The sequence below is a fragment of the Xiphophorus maculatus genome, chromosome 6 (assembly GCF_002775205.1).
Source record: "Xiphophorus maculatus strain JP 163 A chromosome 6, X_maculatus-5.0-male, whole genome shotgun sequence".
NCBI lineage: Eukaryota > Metazoa > Chordata > Actinopteri > Cyprinodontiformes > Poeciliidae > Xiphophorus > Xiphophorus maculatus.
The window spans coordinates 16130940-16152061 of NC_036448.1; the positions used below are offsets into that span (position 1 = coordinate 16130940).

Consider the following 21122-nt stretch of genomic DNA (forward strand, 5'->3'; position numbering starts at 1 on the left):
TTTCCAGAGATGTATAGGCTAATTTGGGAAAATATTGCTTGATGTTGTCAAGGGTGTTACACTGGGTTATCACCGCCACCATCCCTCCTCCTCTTCCAACTGTTTTTTTTTTTTTTGTATTTCAGTAATTGTGCAGGATAAATGTCATTGTATGAAAATGATTTGGCAAGAACCTGGTTTCATGACATCATTTAATTATGGAGATCAACACACTTGTGCTTTACTTGAATGTCTAGTGTCTTGCCCATTTTGATGGGTGGTTGAGAAAAAGAGGTCATGCAATATTTCTAGCTCAGTGAAAAGAAGAGGACATGGCTTACTTAAAAACAAAATAACCTAGTGTGCTTATCTAAAAAAAAAAAAAAGAAAAAACATAAAACAAATTCTCAGATTTCATCAATAAATAGTGGTTTAATTCAACATGTATGGCTTATGTACAAGTGCATTATGTCTGTTAAAATAAAATGAAATCAAACAAGTGATACTTAGAAATGTACAATCCAAGGTTTGTTTTTTTTTTTTTTACATTCATTTGAATCTCCCAACAAAGAGATTTTGAGTCGCTCAACTGAGAGAAGCAAAACCTGAAATATGTGCATCGGGTACTTCATCTCCCTGGAGGCTTATCAACTGGATTCAAAATTAATTTACCACTCCTTTGATTTGTGATTCTTCAACTTATCTTTCCAACAATAAATGTCAGCCCTACAGCCTTAGTCGCTGGTGCTGTCGTTGCTCTGCATTGCCTCCATTTCACTTGAAGTTACACGTAAACCAAAAACCTAATAATAAAAAGTTGGATTGGATGCAAATGCGAAAAAAATGAAAACATAATCTCTCCTCTTTGCACTGAAATAGCTGCATGGAAGAAAGTGAAGTAACAGATGTCAGAGGAGACAGTACCAGTGTTGTGCTGTGTTGAAAATTACTATAGTTTTTTTTTTTTTAATCCAGATTTGCATTTAGATTTCAAGTATACAAACTTTAATTTGGCTGCACACCCAGATAAATACTAACACACACATTGAAGACTCAGTCAACTGAGGCATCCACCCACTCACAAACACGGAAATGTAATGTAAAAGTTAATGTGTGAATAGCAGTCTCTACATTGTGTTCCGAATCCAAATTCCCTTTCACTCTTAAGTATGCCAGTCTATTTTAAATGGTTGCAGTTACTTGTGCTTTGAAGTGTAGTAGAATCGAATGTGGCATACACTATTTGCATCTGAAATTAGAGTACCACATGAACATCTTAGTTACATCAATAATGAAACAATCAGCGATTACCCCTAATCAATCAGCAAGTGAGCTATTTTTCTCATATCAAACATACATTTTAGAAAGATTTAGAGTTTGATCGATCATTCAAACAATCAAAGATATGTAGCATTTTCAACAATTAGCAAAGTGTAAGGCTCTTCACAGGTCTTTCACATGATAACAGAGAATTTTATAGGTCTAGTGATGGATTGAATCCTGACAACACCTTAACAGATCACCTTAGCACATCCCTGGATAAATGATCTACAGAGTTTTATCACATTTCAGATCACAAGACATTGTCTGTCTTTTAAGGTATACAGTACGGCACTATTATTATTATTACTAATGGTCATTGTGAGGCTTGTTGTAAACAGTAGAACATCCACAGTCACACATCCTCCTGTACACAAGTATTACAACTTCAAAAGCAAGAAGTATGAAAGTACTACAACTGTTACACAAGTGTCTAAGTCCAGTAGGCTGCAGTCCGGAGGTGGACTTTTGGAAGCAAAAGTACTTCCATGAGAAAGAGTGTTCCATTTCGTCAAAATCAATATGTCAATTCGGAACATGTCATTCTGTGTAGTATATTGCATTTTTTAAGAGTAAGTTGTGCATGTGTATGTGCAAATATGTATGTAAGGAAATAATGACATAATATGTTAATGTCATAACATGATTTAGAAAACACACACACACACTATAGGTTATCAATGCAGCAACGATTGGCAATCGCATCAAACATTTTGGACAACTCATTTTTTTCTTTGTTTTTTTTTTTCCTCGAAGATTTAACAGTTTTGTTTACACTTTCACAATAGATTTCATGCTTTATCCCCACTGCACAAAAATAAAGTGCCACCATATTAAGGTGCCACAAATACTGTAATAAGGATGTATAGCTCTGTACATTAAGGGCACACCAGGGAGAGTTCTGAAAATAATACTTTGGAAATTAAAAAAAACGAAGCTGAATCAAGCTCGAGAGTTAATTAACATACTTGGTAATAACTAGAAAAAAGAGGATTTGCATACAATTATTTTCACTGGCTGAAACAAGTCTCAAACAAAAGTTGCTCCTTATCCACAAAAATCATCATGTGCTAAAAAAAAGCTGTTTACCTATTTTTTGCTCACTTTAACAAAAAAAAAAAATACAACACATATAGTAGTATTCATTATGCAGTTTGAGAAGAGTTTGGAAACAAAGACTGAAGTTATGCCACATTTGGATTTGCATATTGAGATGGGAGTACCATCTATTTTTAACTGTGCCTTTCTCTGATTGCTTTATCCAAGAGGCTGGTTGTCAAGTGTTGGCAGAGAATGGGAGAGGGTATTTTTTCCCCTCAAAGAAAAATACATTTCATAACCAAAAAAAAGAGCAAAAAATACAAAATGACTATCAAAAGCAACAGCAATCAATAAAATAATATGAACCCCAATGAATCTGCATTTTATAAATCTCATAAGGGATGCCTCAAGAAAGAAGTCAGTGTCCCACTGAAATCCCCTTGCCTTCAAGACCCAATTCTCATGAACGTCTCATTAAAGAAAGCAAATCAACTGGAATTATTTCAAGTGAATAAAGTTATCTGTTGATTTCTGGTTAAAAAAACATCATTTTTAGACAGAAGTGGATAGGCATATTTGTCCTTTTCTATGCTGAAATGAAATGTGCTAATTTTAGGGTCAAGAACCTCATTAGAAATCTAAAATTATGAAGCTAGAGAAAAATATGTTGGGTTCCCAAATGGAAAACAGCCTTACAGATGAGAACTCTAGAGAAATTGGCACATAAACAAACCCAGTCATCCAAAATTCAACATGGTGCAAGATCAACTTCACATTCTCTTTATACGTCTCCCATAAATATCCCCGGGAAAAACACTGTACTGCTATTTATGTTTTGGCACTACATCAATGTTCATTTTGGTTAGGACAGTATTTGGTATTTGTATTTGGTGAAAAAAATAAAACAAGGTGTCCAATTTAAATAATTTACATTTACAACAGCAAAAATACTTTGTAACATTCCAATTTCTTTGTCCATATGCAAGGCCTTTTTCATAGATGCAAATTAAAAACATTTTATTTAAGCAAAAGCATTGGTGGTATCCATTGTTATTACTGGCTTTTCATTTCTTCAGTAGAGCTGATGACATCTCTGTAATCATTGGCATTCAAAATGACAGTGGTTTTCCCCTCTTTCTCTCACCCAAAGTTGTTGTTCAATTAATTTATTTAATTATTTTCAAAAAAAAAAGAAAGAAAAGAGTACTTTATACGCTGGTGATTTCCAGACATGTTCCTGAAGAGCAGATGTTGACATTACATTGTTACAAACCAGCCAGTGCTGCAGTCTCTCACTTGTGTGGTCTTCAGTTATTGGCGAAATCCGAGATGACACAAGGAAGGTTGAAAAAGCACTGAAGAACATAAAGCAGCTAGTGTATGACAAGTCTACTCAGATCTAGTTTGGAACAGTCTTCATGAAGTACCTGAAGTCTGGGCTTGGCAGTTCTTGTCCCTCCCCCCCAAGCTCCATGCTGTTTTATGGATGTAGGTGCCTGCCTCTTGGTGCGACACATAAAGCTTCACATTTTTTTTGGCTGCAACACATAATCATGTCAGCGCTGTGCTATTATCAGTGTTGTTTTCTGTGCTGGAAGTCTCCCTGTCCATGATAGCTATGACACCAGAGTCTATGGGGGAGGACACAGTGCTGTCCATTAGAGAGATGGGAGCTGCCTCAGCAGGGACTACATCCACATTGGAATTTGACTGTACAGAATTTAAATCTAGAGAAACGACAGAATCTCGTACATTGTTTGTGGATGATTCTAGATGTAAGGTATTCACAATGTCTGTGACAGGGAGGACAGTTGGACTTCTTGCTGTGGTGTTGACGGAGGAAGAGTCAGCAAAGGGTGTGGGATCTGAGTCAGTAGGTGGAGCGCACGTGTGTGTTGGTGACACAGCTACTAAACTTGGAGGAGTAGAGGAATGAGAAGAGAAATCTTTACCATTGGAGGGCGCCAGATCTAAATGAGGTGGCTCTGAGTTTCTAATATAAGGAGTACATGCAGTTTCAAATATTTTTTCTACCTTAGGGGCAATATCAAACTGTTGGGTAATGGAGGGTGAAGGTTGGGCGGGTTGGTCCAGGTCTGATGTTGGAAGGAGGTCTTCTAAAATACCAGGAGCGTCCTCAGATACCGGCGACTTGGATGTTGTAATGATCTCATCAGTGTCATTTTCCAGTGGGTTCGGAGACTCTAGTGTGGAACTAGGACGGGGCTCAATGACGGGGGTTGTGCAAATCAACAAGGAGGCCGGCAATGTTTGAGGGATAATGGGAGGTGAAGAGCCATGCAAAGCAGCAGTTCCAGTGCCATCCTTACTTTTGGGAGAAGGAGTGGTGTCATTTACTTCAAGATGGATATTCTCTTTTAGTAGGTCTGCAGATTCCTGAACTGCCAAAAGTTCTTCTGCATCTGCTAAAAGTGGATCTGTGGCGCATGGGGCTTTGTGTAAAGGACTGGAAGACAGCAGGCATTCTTTGTTAGGTTGTATGATGGTGTCTTTACCTCGGGTCATTGCAGAGGCTGATGGTGGAAAAGGAGAGGAGTGACCGCTAAGGTCTTGTGGCTTAAGCAGGTCTGGTCCTTCCTTCAAATTATTGGTAACAGACAAATCTCCAGTTGCCAAAGCAGTCAAATCAATTGCCGAAGAGGCAGTGGAGGCCATGGTTGACAATGCAACGTTGGCTGTCTCATGAAGTGGTGTGTCTTGCACTCTGGAGTAGTCCCTGTTGGGCTCAAGTTGATGGAGCAAGAGGTGCTGTTCTCCCAGTTTCCTCTGGAGGAGAAGTGGCTGACGAGTGTAGTTCTCACCATCATCGATGGTCTCTGGGAGCGACTGGTTACGGGTCTCAGGCAAAAGAAGAATGCAAATGATGCAAATGAGAGTGCAACAGGCAAAAATGATGTGGTGAAGGAAGTAGCCTTTTTGATTGTGGAGGTCCATGATTGGTGCAGTAAGCATGCCAAAGCCAGCACTGGCCAGTACCAGGCCTACACCACCACCCCTACAAGGAAAGATATTAACAATGTTATTTAAAGAATGCTCATATACATATCTTAAAACAAGATACAAACATTGGCACCTACAAGAAATAAAAGCAAGTCCTACCCTGGGTAGACCCTCAAATCATTGCTATTAAATAAATTCTGACATTATTTGATGTATGTATTTTTATGATCCGTTATATTTTCAAACAGCAGCACCTGACTCCCAACTCTAAGTAGTTTTTGCCTCCTATGGCATTACTCAAACGCAGCACCAGATGGCGGTCTTGAGGCATTTTCATTGGAGCTCCTTTTAAATGACCATACTTAACAGAGAGCTGCAGAAGAACCGATTATCATTCTGAAACCAGTTCAATCTTGTAATTCAAAGATTCACCACGAGGTAGAGCCAGTAACATAACTGTGACTTTAGAAACAGTAAACATCAAGTCAGCAAAGTGTTTAGCATGCAAATAAATAAACAAAAAAAACATAAAAGTTAAATACAAAATGAAATTACATAAACAAAACAACCCTTTCTACTTCTACACATTCTTCAAAACCCTGATGGATGTTGACAATGGTGTAGATTACCTGATCACAGTGGGAGTGATTTCAGCACAGAAGAAGATGCTTAGGTTGCTGACTGCGTGAGAGGAGAACATACCGATGATGGAGAAGGCAACAGAGAAATCCCTATTCAGCGTAGATTCATTCTGTTCTGAAGAAACAGCAGACACATGAAGCAATTTAACTCAGCGCCCCATTTCATTAGTAAATGCATTATAGTACTTTGTGGAACATTTCAAAACATTTTTAGAAATATAATTTTGTTTTTTATTTGTTAGAAGTGTAATTCTGTCAAGAAACAAATTATCGTCGTTACAGTCTACAGAATGAGAGACACACAAATAGAGGCTGATAAGTAAAAGTATAAGCTTTTATGTGAGGGGTATGAGACATGATCTGAAGTTATACAAAACATTATTTCTTATATATTTTTAAGCACTATATTGTGTAGTAGAATGTGTGGCAGTGACATATTTTACTTGGGCAAACATTTAACCAGTTGAATATATAAAAAAGAGCTAAGCAAAAAGAAGATTATTATATGAACAAAGACCGCAGTTACTTAACTTCCCCACCGCAACCATGATAACAGCAGGGATATAACCAGATTGATCAGGTTGTTTAACATAGCTGTCATGTGGACAGCTTAAATCCAATAAATGTGTTTTATTATGTAAGGACAAGAGAATCTGAAGTTTTAGAGACTGAATTTGAAGGCCATAATTCAGTATTTTATGACATTTTATGTTGCACAAAGTGGTAAAAATCACATATACTTTTAAATCGTTTGGGTAAACATTAAACTGACTACACAACAATCTGTCTACATAACTACACACTGCAGTGTTATAACTAGGAAATATGTGATCTTCTGGTTTCCTAGAAGATCACAAATCTCCTGGAAGAGAAGATTTGTGATCTTCTTTCCCAGAAAGAAACCAAAACAAATAAGCCATAAGATGACCAAAATAGCATCCAAAATTTTATTATGACCTCCTTTCTGCATCACTAACAGCTAAGAAGATGCCACATAAGTAATTTTCAAAACCTTGTCAAGAAAATGCATTAATCCATGTAATATGTTTTAAATGTGATGCTGTTTCAAATCGGTTCAATATGATAACATCATATCAACAAATTAGGTTTAAAAAGTAATCAAAGCAGAGGCAGTTATTTAGTGATCAACATTTGATCAAAACTGTATCAGCATATGCAATTAGTAACAATATAAGGAATAACCAGCTGGACCTACCTATATTTAAATGATTGCTGTACTTCCAAAGCACTGAAATGACAAAGAGATGAATGGATATGGATTACTGAGAAAGTGGGAACAATAATCACAAGCACTCAATCAAGAAATTAAAACCCGGTCAAATATTAAAAAACATTCGGTGTAGTTTGTTGCTGAATAATCAGTGTTGTGCATTTTGGACCATCTGGAGGACATTAGACATAAAGTTACTAAAACATGCAATTATGTTAGGTTATTATTCTAAGAACAGCAAAGAGTAACTATTATCAGTTCTTTTGTGTTTTAACACTTAGAATAAAGGTTTCACAAATCCTAAACTGTGCATAATGAATTTCTGAGCCGTGTACTAACGATTCAGTTCAGCTTTGAATGCCTCAAGTATTTTGGAGTTAGAACCAGGGATGATCAATTTGTGGTTCAGACTTTTTGGGCAGCTGTGTTGTGTTGCCATATTGTTTTACGGTGCTCATACAGCACAAAACAGTGGGGGGTGCTGCTGCTCCCAAGTGAGTGCACAGGAAAACAAGAAGCAGACAACAACCCCACTAGACCATCCCACTGGAGAGTTATGTTGCTCAGACCCAAACCTGCCACCAACTACTACCAAAAAATAGGATTATAAGATGGAAATAAGAATATAAAAACTATCAAAGGGTGTAATGTATCACATTCAACTGCAAACAGTTTATCTACACTTGTGACGCAAATATTTTGGAAGAACATTATATGCATTTCAAAAGCATGTATTTATAATTATTTAAGCTACATACTCTGCAAAGCATTCCAACTCATAATAATGGCGTGACTGAAAGCTACAACAGATAACTGTCTGCTAGAATTTATTTGTGAACTACAAAAATCACATTGATCATTTATAAATGTCCGCATTTTAATTCATTCTAAGTTTCTTAATTTTTCTGAACAAACATAAGATTTGAAAAATGAAACACACAAAACTGCATTTCATTCATTAATTTACGGGGGGGGGGGGGAGGTTAAAAACAGAGCCAGAATTGATTTTTTGTGTTTATTCCAAGGTTAACTAATATTCTTAATTTTTCAAATCCAGAGGTCTGAATGATCCAGTTTAAAGAGAAGGCAAACCATTGCTAATCTCAAACAGGTTATTCTCTCCAGGACAGCCCGTTGTTTTGCTTCATTCATATTCTCCTCAACATTGACTATCCTTTCTGTAACTTAAAAAAACAAAACAACAACAAAAAAAAACACATTCCCACAGCATGATGCTAACACCTCCATAATTCACTGTGATGACAGGGTATTCAGGATGCTGTGTAGGGAGTTTTCTATCACTCATAGCCCTTTGCATGTTGGGAAAAAAGAGCTTTTTATATATGGTCTAATTCGGTAGACCACACTGGAACAGGAGTCTTATTCTAAAAAATTGAGGAATTTTCTTTTTTTTATTTTTATGAACTACTCACAATTCAGCAAGCCCAGCTGCAGTAGTGATGCCAGAGCGGTGATGATCATGAACATCAGAAGTCCACCACGCCGGCCCATCAGGCTCACTGCTGGGCACAACGCAATGCACGATGCCACTGCTATACCAGCCTTGGTGTAATATTCTGCATAGAAGTCACGGAATATGGTTTTTTCCTCGTTCTCTGGACTCACCATGCTCCGGGCAAAGCAGTGGTGGATCCCATAGCCTGTTAACCTGATCAAAAAGTAAACAGAAAAGCAGGCTTTTAGGAGAATACACTGGGAAATAATGCATTTAATATCATCCTGTTGACTCTCTTTTCAGCTTATGATACAGAAAAAAAGAAAAAATAGAAAACTCACAAATGTAAACATTGGCTTACTGGCACAAAAGAGCAAAGCTCATAGGCACACACATTAAAACCAAACATCCCCATTCTCTCTTCTGGCTGTCTAATGTTTCCCACAGGCAGAACTCATGTAAAATTTATGCTAACTGAGGGAGTCAGGGGCACCGCACTGAAGTATGGATAAAGCTACAGATGAGACCTGAGATGGAGAGATGAGAAGAGGGGAAATCCCATCAGGGATAAAAACACAGAGAAGCAGCAAAGCAGAAGATAGAGCTGAAGATCAATGTTGTATTGAACTTCCAGGTTTATATTGGCATTGTGAGTGCACCAAATGGCGGCTCTGACTGGCATTACCCCCACCCATTTATTTATGTGAGCAGCAGCTCCTCCTACCATTGTTCTCAAATCCTCACATGCAGATACATTAGAACTCAGAGACATCGACGTTTCTCCAGCATCTGCATGAATTTGACACTTACGAGTTGACGCACAGGACGACAATGTTCTTCCACAGGTTCCTCGTACCAGCCATTTTCACAATGCAAGTCCTTTTGGGTTTCTTCTGAAGAGCATTTTGTAGTTCTGGGAACAAACATATAAGGCAGTAAATAAAACAAATGAAAATGCTTTGGGATTTTATAATTAAAAAACTGTTTGGTAGTTGGTAAAAAGAAACCCAATAATTATTATTTTTGGCCAATATTGAAATCACAGCAGTTTAATTATTTCAAGAACAAATAAGTAGAATGTTAATGTGACCCAATATTTTTTATTTATTTATTTTAATTATTTTTATTTTCTCTTTATTTACATTGCTTTGATTACTTTTTGAAACCAAAGTTTCAACTGAAACACAAATTAAATAAGCAGAATAACAGGATATAACATTGCTATAGCATAGTGTATTTTAAGACAATACATGTTCTTATAGTTCTCTAATATTGCCTTGTTTTGTTTCCTTAACCTCCTGAGACCCGGGCTTTTGTTTGATGTGCATTTTTTATGTCTCCTTACTATTTGGGATTAGTATGACCTAATTTTAGTTGAAATTAAATTTTAGCTTTCTATGTGCTCTTGAACTATGTCAAAACCAATGCCCTCATATGAGGACAATGGGTCTGTTTTTGCATATACATTTCTCCTTGTCATTTGGGATCATAAGGACCCAATTGGCCTAAAAATGAAATTTCAGCTTTCTACAATAAGTGGTTTTCTCAAAACCCAATGTCCTCAGACGAGGACATTGGGTCTATCTGTGTGACGATAAGACCATTCAATCAATGTTATTATTTACATCTGTGTTTACAAAAATGTAATGTCCTCATATGAGGATGCAGGGTCTCAGGAGGTTAAGATTTCAAATGTTGCAACTTTTGTCCTCCAAATTGCTGTGTATGCAGAGAAACCAATGACTGCAGCATGACTACTAAACAGACTGAGTATCAGCAATGTTCAGCTCTGGTCACTTTTAGATAAAGCATCTGTTCTGTTGAATAAGCCAGGCCAGATCAGAGATTTCTCTGCGGGTTTGTTGCAAACAATAGCACTAAGAGCAGCATTCATGGTGAGCCATTGAAAAGACAACACGCATAGGCTACTGAAGAGCTGACAACAAAAACAAAGCTACCTTAACTTTTCCTTGGCTGCCAAATGAACTTCACAAATTTTACATACTACCCGTCTCATATGTTAAGTGTTTAATATATAAAGTTTGAATGTTTCCATAGAATTTAGAGTCTAAATGTTACAGTCTCCATTTTGTTTTCCTTCAGACTTGCAGTGTAATCATATTTATGCATTTTAAACATTCTGGATTTTTTTAAAATTTACAATTAATTAAGTAATGAGGGCCTAATTTATGTTTATTTTTGTAATGCTAGTAGATGCAGTTAAAATATGTCTAGCTGCAAACACATCTCTGACTATATTTTAATCTGGTGAGTTGAATAATTGCAGAAGTTTATTGAAAGAAAAAATATACTGAAACCTAATTTATTTCTGTAGAAATGTACAATATTTGTTTTAAGAAAAAATACTAATATAGGTAAATAACTAACAAAACTACTAATAAAATAAATAGCTAGTAGTTAGTGGCAGCTCTAAGGGGGACCATAAAACCTAAAAGCCATCTGTACTGATCTGAGCTTTAGTCCACAGATTTATAAAAGGTAAATATATATTTTTTTTACTCCTGTTTTTTTTGTGTGGTTTTTTTCCCATTTTCTCAAGATGTTACCCAGGAGGATTATGTTTTGATGCAAATTTCATGTCATGCTTGTAGCATTCTTATCTGGGTAGTTGACAGCCTTTTTTCCCCCAGAAAGAGACTTACAAAAACAATCTGAACTTAATACATGTGGACAAATTGTTGGACAGTATTTATTTACTTTCAAATACAGACAGTTATGCTGACACAAAAAATAGCAAAATGTTCTTTAAATCAGTTTTGAATCAATAAAAGGAAACCTTGACATTGATGCAATAATAACGCCACAAAATATTGAGCGTACAGGTTTCATGCAAAACTCGGTTGACTGAATTCAACAGGTTTCTGAAAAGGCAACACACCCTGTACAGCAGGTACACAGTGGATGTTTTGATATCAGATTTGAGGTTGCCACAGAAACACACCTCTGATATGTGGCATTGTACTTTCATGTTGACTCAGAAACTTCTCAGCATTCCACACCACCCCCTGAAATTCATCTCGGGCTGAAGCCCTGCAGTCTTTCTGGTGATTCCCTGGCCAAGACTCAAAACACTGAATAAGGTTATTCTTGCTCACATCATCGAGTGAATTTTCCAAAGATGGAGTAATTAGCACCATTATATGCATTGCATGTGACTATGTGCGGGAACTCTTCTTGTACTGAGACAGCCTACAAGTCTGAGAGGGGAAAAATTTAAGCATACGGTAGCGGATTTTCTGCTTAACTGCTGCATCAGCTCACGTCCACTGTGTCTAGCAAAAAAAAAAAAAAAAAAAGTGCTACTTTAACAATCAGTGGTTCCCCTTTGGGCTTGTTTCCAGGAACAGATCCTTTTACGTTTCAAAGTTGCTTGATTTTCACCATGGAGCAAAAACTACGAAACGGCAGCATGTTAATCAGTGATTCAGTTTTACAGCTCGACACAAATGCAATGTGCCATGTCATCAACACAGATCAGTCTGCTTTGGCTCTGACTGGTCCCCTGAGAACAGAAAAATGTACACAGGGTCAAAATGCCTGACCTGCCCCCATCTGCCATCTGACCATTTGCTTCAGCTCATCCTCAGTTGTACAGGCTGTAATAAAATTAATAAACACTTGAATCTGTCATAATGTAATGTTCAGCTCCCACTGCCACCTCTTTAGTGGAATGTTACTATGGTAACAAGACAGGGAATCCACATAACCTTGTCAATTTGTCTAATTTAGGAAAGCACAGCTGGAGAAACGAGTATCTTTCAGACTGAGTGAACAGGCTTGGCATATGACAAGAAATAAAATGCTTTCACTAAATGTTTAGTTGAATCTCACTTTTTAATATACATGTGCATCTCAGTATATTAGAATAGCAATGAAAAGTTATTTGATTTCACTTATGTAGTTCAAAAAGTAAAACCATTACACCAATTCAATAAAAACAAAGTAATATACTTTTTTTTTCTGTTCATTTTCGTCAATACAGTTTAATGAAAACGCAAACTCCAGTTCAGAAAATGAATACCAATAGGTGAGATTTTTATGAGACAAATTGTATTTTACAGCCTACATAATCACAGATAAGACTGCCGACTGGACACTTTTTCAGCAAACCATCATTTACACTCTCCAAGGGGGGATGATAAGCCTCAAAATGTCATTGCTAAAAATGCTGGCTGTTTACAGCGCACTGTATCCAAGAATACCAATAAAATCTTAAGTGGAGGGAAAACATGTAGTAGAAAAGAGTGCACAAGCACCATGGATAACAGAAGCCATTTTAAGAGTCTGAATGGTCCCTCTGATCTTAACCCCATAGACAAAATATGAGGAATTACTGGAGGGAAGATAATAGATACCAGAACAAACACTGTAGATAAACCAAAGGTCATTATTAAAACAACCTTGACTTCCATAGCAGTTTAAAACAAAATCCACAGGCCAATCCCTACGCCAAATGCATTATTGTGTTAAAAAGAGCTTTACATAAGTATCAAATGCATATACTGCACAGCACATTGACACATGTTTCAGTGGCCCAACATTAGTGAAATAAAGAAAGCAAAATAGTGTTTTTCTTCCACTATGTTTCTCATCAATATGCTTTGGACACAGACTTCTGTGATCAGTCAACTTGACCTTTTGTGACATATTTTAACTAAATTGTTGGTTTTCATTGGTTGTAAGCCATAATTATTCAAATTCTCATAAATAAGCCATTGATATAGTACTGTGTGTAATACACGTATGTAACACGCAAGTTGCACTTTTTCAAAAGGAATTACAAAAAAAATAACTTTTCAATCTTTTTTTTGATTTATTGAGATGTGATTGGTTTATTACCTGCAAGGATGTTATCTGCATCACGTTCCAGGTTCACTTTATTTTTCTTTTCTATGTGTCCCATGATCCATTTGGAGCGGCAGTACTGCTGGGTTGCCAGCAACCAGCGCAGCGACTCAGGGAAAATCCTGTAAAATAGGTGGGGAATGTTTTTGTTATTACAGAACATAAAAAGGTCAATGCAATTAAAAGGTCCTTGTGTTGAAAGACCAGTTGAAATGTCACTCTGTCATACACGTTGCCATTTAACCACAACCAGGTTTCTTCCAGCGAGACAGTATTATCTAACTTTAGGTGATACTCTCTCATAGCCTTTGTTATAGCTACAGCTGCTGTCATTTGATATGCACCATTACCAGATATTTGTATTGCTATAGGTTTCACAAATGCATGTGGGAAGTTCAGCTTCTTCAGTAGAATGATTGCATCTCAACACAAAAACAGCCAGTAGATTAAGCACAACGCCTTAAGTCCAAAACAATCGCTTTTAGAAGTTTACAACATGCTAATGAGGTGGTGAATGCTGCAGTAAGTTGTTTTTGCTCATGTCAAATCTTTCCTGCCTGTTTCACAAAAGATTTGGTTTGTAAATTTTTGCAGTGTAGCACAACAATCCCCTCAATATAGCAGAGGAACAAATCTTTGGAATGGCTGTTGCTGAATTTCTATGGGAGAGTTATCGACACTAAAGCTTTAATCTTTTTGGCCCTGTTTGATCAACTGTTTGCACAAATGCAGTGAGCTGCATCGGTCAATTTGTGGAGCTGGTGACTTGCAATAAAAGAAACACGTCTTTACAACCAAAGACCCTGTTCAACTGATTCCCCTACTTTTAAAAGTTTACTGGTTGCTATTTCTGCATTTACTTTACCTGGCCGCTTTTGAACATTTCTTAATTATAATGTTACTCTCCCAAACCGTTTCAAGTATTTATATTTAGAAAGCTTTCAAAAAACGACATGACTCCAATGGACAAAAGTGAATGTTAAAGTAATTCAAAAACTTAGGAGCCCCCATAAAATATTACATTTTTTGTTAATAAATGTTCGACTATCATGGTCTAATCAAATGTTTTTTAACATCTGTAAAATTAAGTATTTAATTGTACTTACACAGCCAAAAAAAAAAACATTTTCTGAACTTTATACAAAAGATCTTCTAGCTCAGGAAAACATCATACCCCCAAATGCTACCGTTTCCACCTTCAGCTGAAATATGTTCAGAGAGACATTTCTTGTAGCCATCTGCCAGTTTCTGGTATTAGTTTGAGGAAACTTTCAATCAACCCCAGCCCTTACATGTGACTTGACCATTTTAGGAAGTCTCTTTTCTTACTGTCAGTCAATCTAAGTATCTGAGATTTATGCAGGGCAAACCTACTTCAAAATGCTTAGTAGCAACATTTTAATTATGTCTGATTGATGAATGGGAATAAATGCAAGGGTGTTCTTTTGTTAAGAAAAAAAAAACAAAAGAAAAAAAGCATTTTACAGAAATTTTTAGTTTCCCCCATGATTACATTACACAAGTGTACCTTTTTACTGCCCATGGGAGATTTGCAAACATTTACTTACAGAATGGAGATGGAAAGCTGTGGCTATTGTCATGTATGTCTACAGTTTCACTTCACTACTGGAAATTTCTGTAGGTTCTGCACTAAAGTAATGGACATTTTTTGTGTAGCAATTACTGATTAGTGATCAGCTATGTATTTTGTTGAACCTTCTAAACAAAAAGATGTGTGGCATTAATGAGATCCTCAATATGATAATGTGATAGTGCTTATTCTTTCACATATTGACTATGATCCTCAAAGCTTCATAAAAGTGAAAGAGAGCCACAGCAAAAATAAAGAAACTTCCCTAAAGAAATTCAACAAACACATCTTATTTCCAGCAGATTTTAAATATATACACAGTGCAAAATCTCAATGCAATAATCCAATCCTAATGAGTGCCTCATCAGATCAGTGCATCATTCTCCACCCATTCTGTCCTTTTATTCTTGGATGAATTCTTCCATTTTGCTGGTCTGACCATATGATAAAATGTTCTATTTTAAAACAGACAATACAAAAACAGAGAACTTTGAATTATCCCAGAGCAAATTGCTAAGTTTTCCTTTTTTTTTTTTCTTACCAAATGTAGGACAGCATAAGCAGCAGGGGACAGATGATGACAGCTTGTAGTACCTGCCAGTCGTGACAGAGGTATGCCACTCCGGGCATCAGGAGCTGACCACCCAAAACCACAAAGCTGGCCACCATGGTCATGGAAAACCTCCATGTTGGCAGGCACAGCTCGATCCCTGAGGGACAGAAAAGAGAGGTTAGGTATAGAAACTTTTATTTTGGTATGGGCAGGCTGATTACATTTTATGTGTATGCATGTCACTTCACATAATTCTACTAGATACATAACTTTAACTAATTAGTATGATTTACTGACATTGTTATGTCAGTAAATCATAGTAATATCTGATATCCTTGCCATATCTGATATATCAGATATTGCCATATGTGATCTATCAGATATGGCAAGGGTTACACTTCTACCCTTGCCACACTGTTGAACATTTGTCTTCTGATCTATACTTTTTGTTTCCCAGCCACTTGACAATATAGCACACACTATGACTCCAAGATGAGTCAGAGTGCTATCGAAGTTATTATATGTAAGTACTGTAAAAGACAGAGCACCTCATTTGTGCTAAAAAAAAAAGACAATACATCTGAACATAAATAAAAAAAACAACACAGCATACATCAATCTTGTTGCAATGATTAAGTCAGAAAAGCTCAGGTTAGTTTAATCAGTGGATTCCTGTTTTTTTTTCCCCCTCATGCAAACATGGTTAATCTTGGACTCGCAACACTGTGCATTTTACAACACAAGAAATCAACAGTACCTTAATATTCAAGATGCAAACACAAAGAGACCAGCCTTGATTAATCAAGCAACAAAATGGAACACACCCGACAAGGAGTGGCTGACAAGCTAGAACAAGATGCTTGACAGTAATACACAAAGATGGGTCTGTATTTTTTTGAAACAACACAAGTTTCATATTTTATAACATCTACAGCTGTCCATGTAGGCACATTTAGACAGTAAGTTCCAGCAAAATATTTGTAAAAATACTCATCATGCACTGATTTATGGGTGAATGAAGAAAAAAATAGATGTTTAGTTTCAGCTCCTAATTTTTGATATTACAAAGTCATCATTTAACCAAGAAAAACATTCTTAATGTCACAAAGAAATTAATATTTGTAGTTTCTGTTCTGAAGTTGCAGACCGAAAAAAAAAAAAAAACGTTTGTGAGGGCGCAGTAAAAAGAAAAGGGTTCCTTGTACTCATTTCTCCACTATCAGAATGCCACTGATTCATTCACCCAGTCATTAGAATGCAGACCACACTGACAGAAAGGAACCCTAGACAGTCCAGCCCTTTATTTACTGCAGTACAGAAGAAAAGTTCACACTAAACTATTGAAAATGAGCTTTGTAATGTCTCAATTCACACTAAACCCTGTCCTGCTTCATTTCTCCTATTTTTTGCAGATACATGGCTATTGTGTCTAATCGGTTTCCTGTGCTGCCAAGATGGGCCTTTCAAGGTGACAGTGCCAGGATAATACAGTTGGTGTTGTCGAGACCAACTTCATTCCAGTAGGAAAGACTGGAATTTCAATTAGGATTTGCCCCCCTCTGAGGACATGAATAATGCTCTCTGTTCACTGACACGATCACAGCTGGAATGACAAAGCCAGTGAGCGGAGGGCAGGGCGATGGGTGCAAGACCTGCTGGGTGTGAACCAAGTAACCTCAGAGCTCCCAGTTTGCATGCTGCTGCGAGGCACATCCCAGTCAATGCTTAAGGGACTCTGAATTTGTTACTCATGTATCACTGAATAGCCCCCCTGATTTCTGAGAAGTTCATCTTGTTCCAAACTGAGTAAAAATCTCCTGGTATCCTAGTAGAGCTCAATAACTTGCTATGAACAATTTCTTGTGATTTTCCTCATGTAATGTGTCACCTACAGATAAGACTGAGTGGAAATGAATTAGTGAATTATGGCCAGAGCTTCTAAATGGAGCTTAGAGCTCCTTACTCCTGGTGACCCTAATCTTCTAGCAAATGACTAGCTCAGCATTCCCTAACGCTCCACTGCTCGTGCTTACCCAGTAACATAGAACTTCCGATAACTTATCTGAAGCTACAGATAATAATGGTCCAAAGTTGCAAACAAAGGGCGCTTGGAGACAAAAGACAAGCTAGATTTAACCCAAACACATATATTTAGGTATGTTGAAAACTGTGGATGTAAAAATGACATCATCAACGTTCAGGCCAATAGCCAATTAGTAACAATAATAATCCCCAAAGAAGCTTAGGTTGGTTTGCTGATTTGTGCAATATATGAATATAAGGTGACACTCTGAGATTAAACCATCTAGTCTATCAAACATGGCATTCTTAAGGAAGTTCATTATGTTACACATGAAAGAGGTGACTTTACCAATACACGTAGACAGAACAGTCACACCCACAGACTTATGAGCCCTTTTACTGGTCACATGAAGTTTATATAGAGCCACACCATGGTTTGTCTGCCTTATCAAGCCACTGCTTTTGTAATGTGCTTGCCAATTCTGAAAAAACTGTCAAGTGAAAGACTAAGATACATTTAGAATTTATGAATTTTAACAATAACTAACTTTACAGTTAGATTCTGGCAAATTCATGCAAATAACTCTGAAAATTATACTCATAAATTTAAATGCAGATGGGTAAACTGCCTTCTTCATATAATCTTTGAATGAGCATATACTTCCCTGATTAATTCAGTCATGAAAGAAAATGCATCTTCTCTGTGTATTGGTGTAATGTTCGCTTATGTTAAAAAAAAGAAAAAAAGCTACGTTATCTAGTGACAAAGGCCAAACATCATATGCAACCGATTAGTCACCACAAAGCAAAACAAAATACCAATGTAATCCATGCAGAAATCGATAAACATTAACAAATAATGCAGGGCAGTGTTATTGAGACCACATGACACTCGAGTTTGCATTGAATACAATCAATCTTTACAACATTTCTAAACTCTGTTGTATCAACTGAGCTTCATACTCTCATTTGCAAACACTGTCGCAATAGAAATACTTTGTGGACAGCAGCCACACTGAAATAACTTTAGAAACTTAAAACTGTCTCCTGTGCATTTAATCTGAACTCAACATATTGTTAAAATTATAAGGTCTTCAGACTAAGTTCATGTGTGTATTAAAGTCTCCTAAAAATGGCACAGTCACTAAAAAGTAATTTTTTCTGATTAGAGCCCACCGAACTTTGGCCTTTGCCTGATGAGACTTTCAAGTGATGGCAAATAGAAACCCCTGAGATGCAGTTTATAAACAGAAAACAAATTAAAATACTTTCAGGGTGACTACATAGCACAGTTTCGACCACTGTTAGTCATGAATGTGTGACAGTACATGAGACATTGATTTTAATGTTAACCTTCCATTCCCAGTGGAGTATAATCACCTGAGAGGTCCTGGCATAAAGCCAGTGCGTTGGTGGAGCATAGAAGTCCTTGTGCTGACAAGGTCAAAGTACTTTACCAGGTCAATTAAGTAAGTCAAGGTTAATCACATTTGTTTCAGGGTTGGTTCTGCAAATAAAACACACAGAATATACTGCACGAGCTTCTACTTTTTCTTTTACTATATACATTGCGGTGTTTCTTTATGTCTGATTGTATGTGCAACTTCCTGCAAGTTAGAAATTGCTACTTCTTCAACCTTTATTTAACCAAGATAAAACCCCTTGAGATCAAAGAGCTCTTTTACAAGAACGTCATATCGCCCTTGTCCATTTCCATAATCACACATTTTACAGATATATCCTTGTGAAGCTCCATTATTTGTTGTATTGTTCAAGGCATGTGTAGTTTTTTTCCCAAATAAGACAGGATTAGATAGATGAGATAAGATGAATTCAGCTGAAGAATCTAAATTTGAAGTGACCATTTCCATGGAGGAAAATCTTAACCTTGATTATTCAGAATCTGTTTGTACATAGACCCAGCTTGTGATAATTACCAGCATTAAGAAGAAAACACCAGATATGTTTTTATATTCCAGAAATAACTAATGTTCATTCATGGTTAGTATAATAAATCATCAGTGCACAATATTCCAGTCTATACATTCTTAAATACAGTCTTAATCTACATCATAAAATTAGCCTTATAGTCAAATCTACAATTATGTGCTCTAAGGTTGTTTAAAAACATTGCAAAACACTTTTATTCTAATTGTCTTTTTATGACCCAAATTTTTATCCATTCTAAAAGTGGAAATCCCATCCCATGTGTCTGTGAGGGGGATACACCGATCCATTGTATCTGGATCTGTGTATCCAGATACACAGATCTGTATTCAGATAGATCTGTGTATTTGGATATCAGATGTTTATCTGTATCCGCAGATACACATCTGTGTATGTGTATCTGCACAGCTCCATTAATTGTCTGGAAGTTCCCAACTTGGAATTGAGTAACTGGTAAACTGCTGACATGAAGACTGGGCAAACAACATGCATCACATTCTTTCAACTGAAGAATTGAAACACGACAATTTTTTTATTTTTTTAACACTAATAAGAAGAAAAGGAAAGATGGCTAGACTAATTTAACCAATAACAGGTAGTCAATAAAACATTTATAGGGATAGATTGATCATTTGTGCATAAGTCATTATGTGTTTTACTTACACGGGAACTCTTAATTTATAGGAAGTTTCCAATTTAAAACAAATCTTTTAGAACATTAAAAGTAAAAGTGACAGAACTAAAACATGCAAATGTTTTAGCAGAGAACATTTGGTGAGCAACATAAAATGCAAGCATTGCAAGAAAAAGAACTTTACCCTGATAAGTGCAAAAAAAAAAAAGACTAACTGCACCTTAACCCATTTGTCAGCAGACGGCTGGAGCAATGAGGAAGAGGAAGTGTGCTTCATCGATGGAAATCATTTTACTGAGGAGTAAGATTTGCATATAGTTTGCTATGTATGTATGTACTGTATGTGCCATGACTTTTTGGAAAATGCATCACTACCTCAATCCTTTGAAGTATTTTTAACCACAATGTGTATACCTGAAGTCACATTATCACAAACTGAATTAAGGTTAGAGAAAATATACAGCAACTATCAGCAGCATGCACACAAGCAGTCTGAGCAGTATTTCAAACTGAAGAGGAACATGACTTAAGCAGCTGGAGGGCCTATTGTTCCACAATGCCCCTTGTGCCTTACCTGTGGTCAGATAGATTTTGTCTGAGGTAAGTGGGCAGCACTGCTGAGAGAAAGTGCCTTATTACAGCCCATAAAGACAAATGTGAAACCAAACTGGTCTGGTTAAGCAGACCCGGCAGCACTACAGCAGGATATCTACATAAATGACCATAGCTGTCTCTACACTGGTACAATAAATACATAAGAAGAGAAATTGTCTGAAAACAGCAGTCTCTTAATCAACAGATTTTTAAAAAATAATTATAGCTCTGGGCTCAAAACAATCCTACAACTAAGAGGTTAGATGTGTGTAAATTTATGGGCTTC

General features: G+C 36.7%; 1 protein-coding gene across 1 annotated transcript in view; it reads right to left on the reverse strand.

Moving 5' to 3' along the window:
* Positions 1-386: 386 nt before the first annotated feature.
* Positions 387-21122, reverse strand: part of LOC102224902 (solute carrier family 22 member 23-like) — a 37691-nt gene continuing 16955 nt past the window's right edge. Inside the window, exons 4-10 of the mRNA XM_023335462.1 lie at positions 15628-15796; positions 13490-13617; positions 9440-9542; positions 8607-8842; positions 7159-7191; positions 5931-6057; positions 387-5356 (exon numbers count right to left, since the gene is read on the reverse strand). Of these exons, the coding sequence (XP_023191230.1) occupies positions 3892-5356; positions 5931-6057; positions 7159-7191; positions 8607-8842; positions 9440-9542; positions 13490-13617; positions 15628-15796 (2261 nt within the window). The 3' untranslated portion in view covers positions 387-3891. The remainder of the gene's footprint in view (positions 5357-5930; positions 6058-7158; positions 7192-8606; positions 8843-9439; positions 9543-13489; positions 13618-15627; positions 15797-21122) is intronic.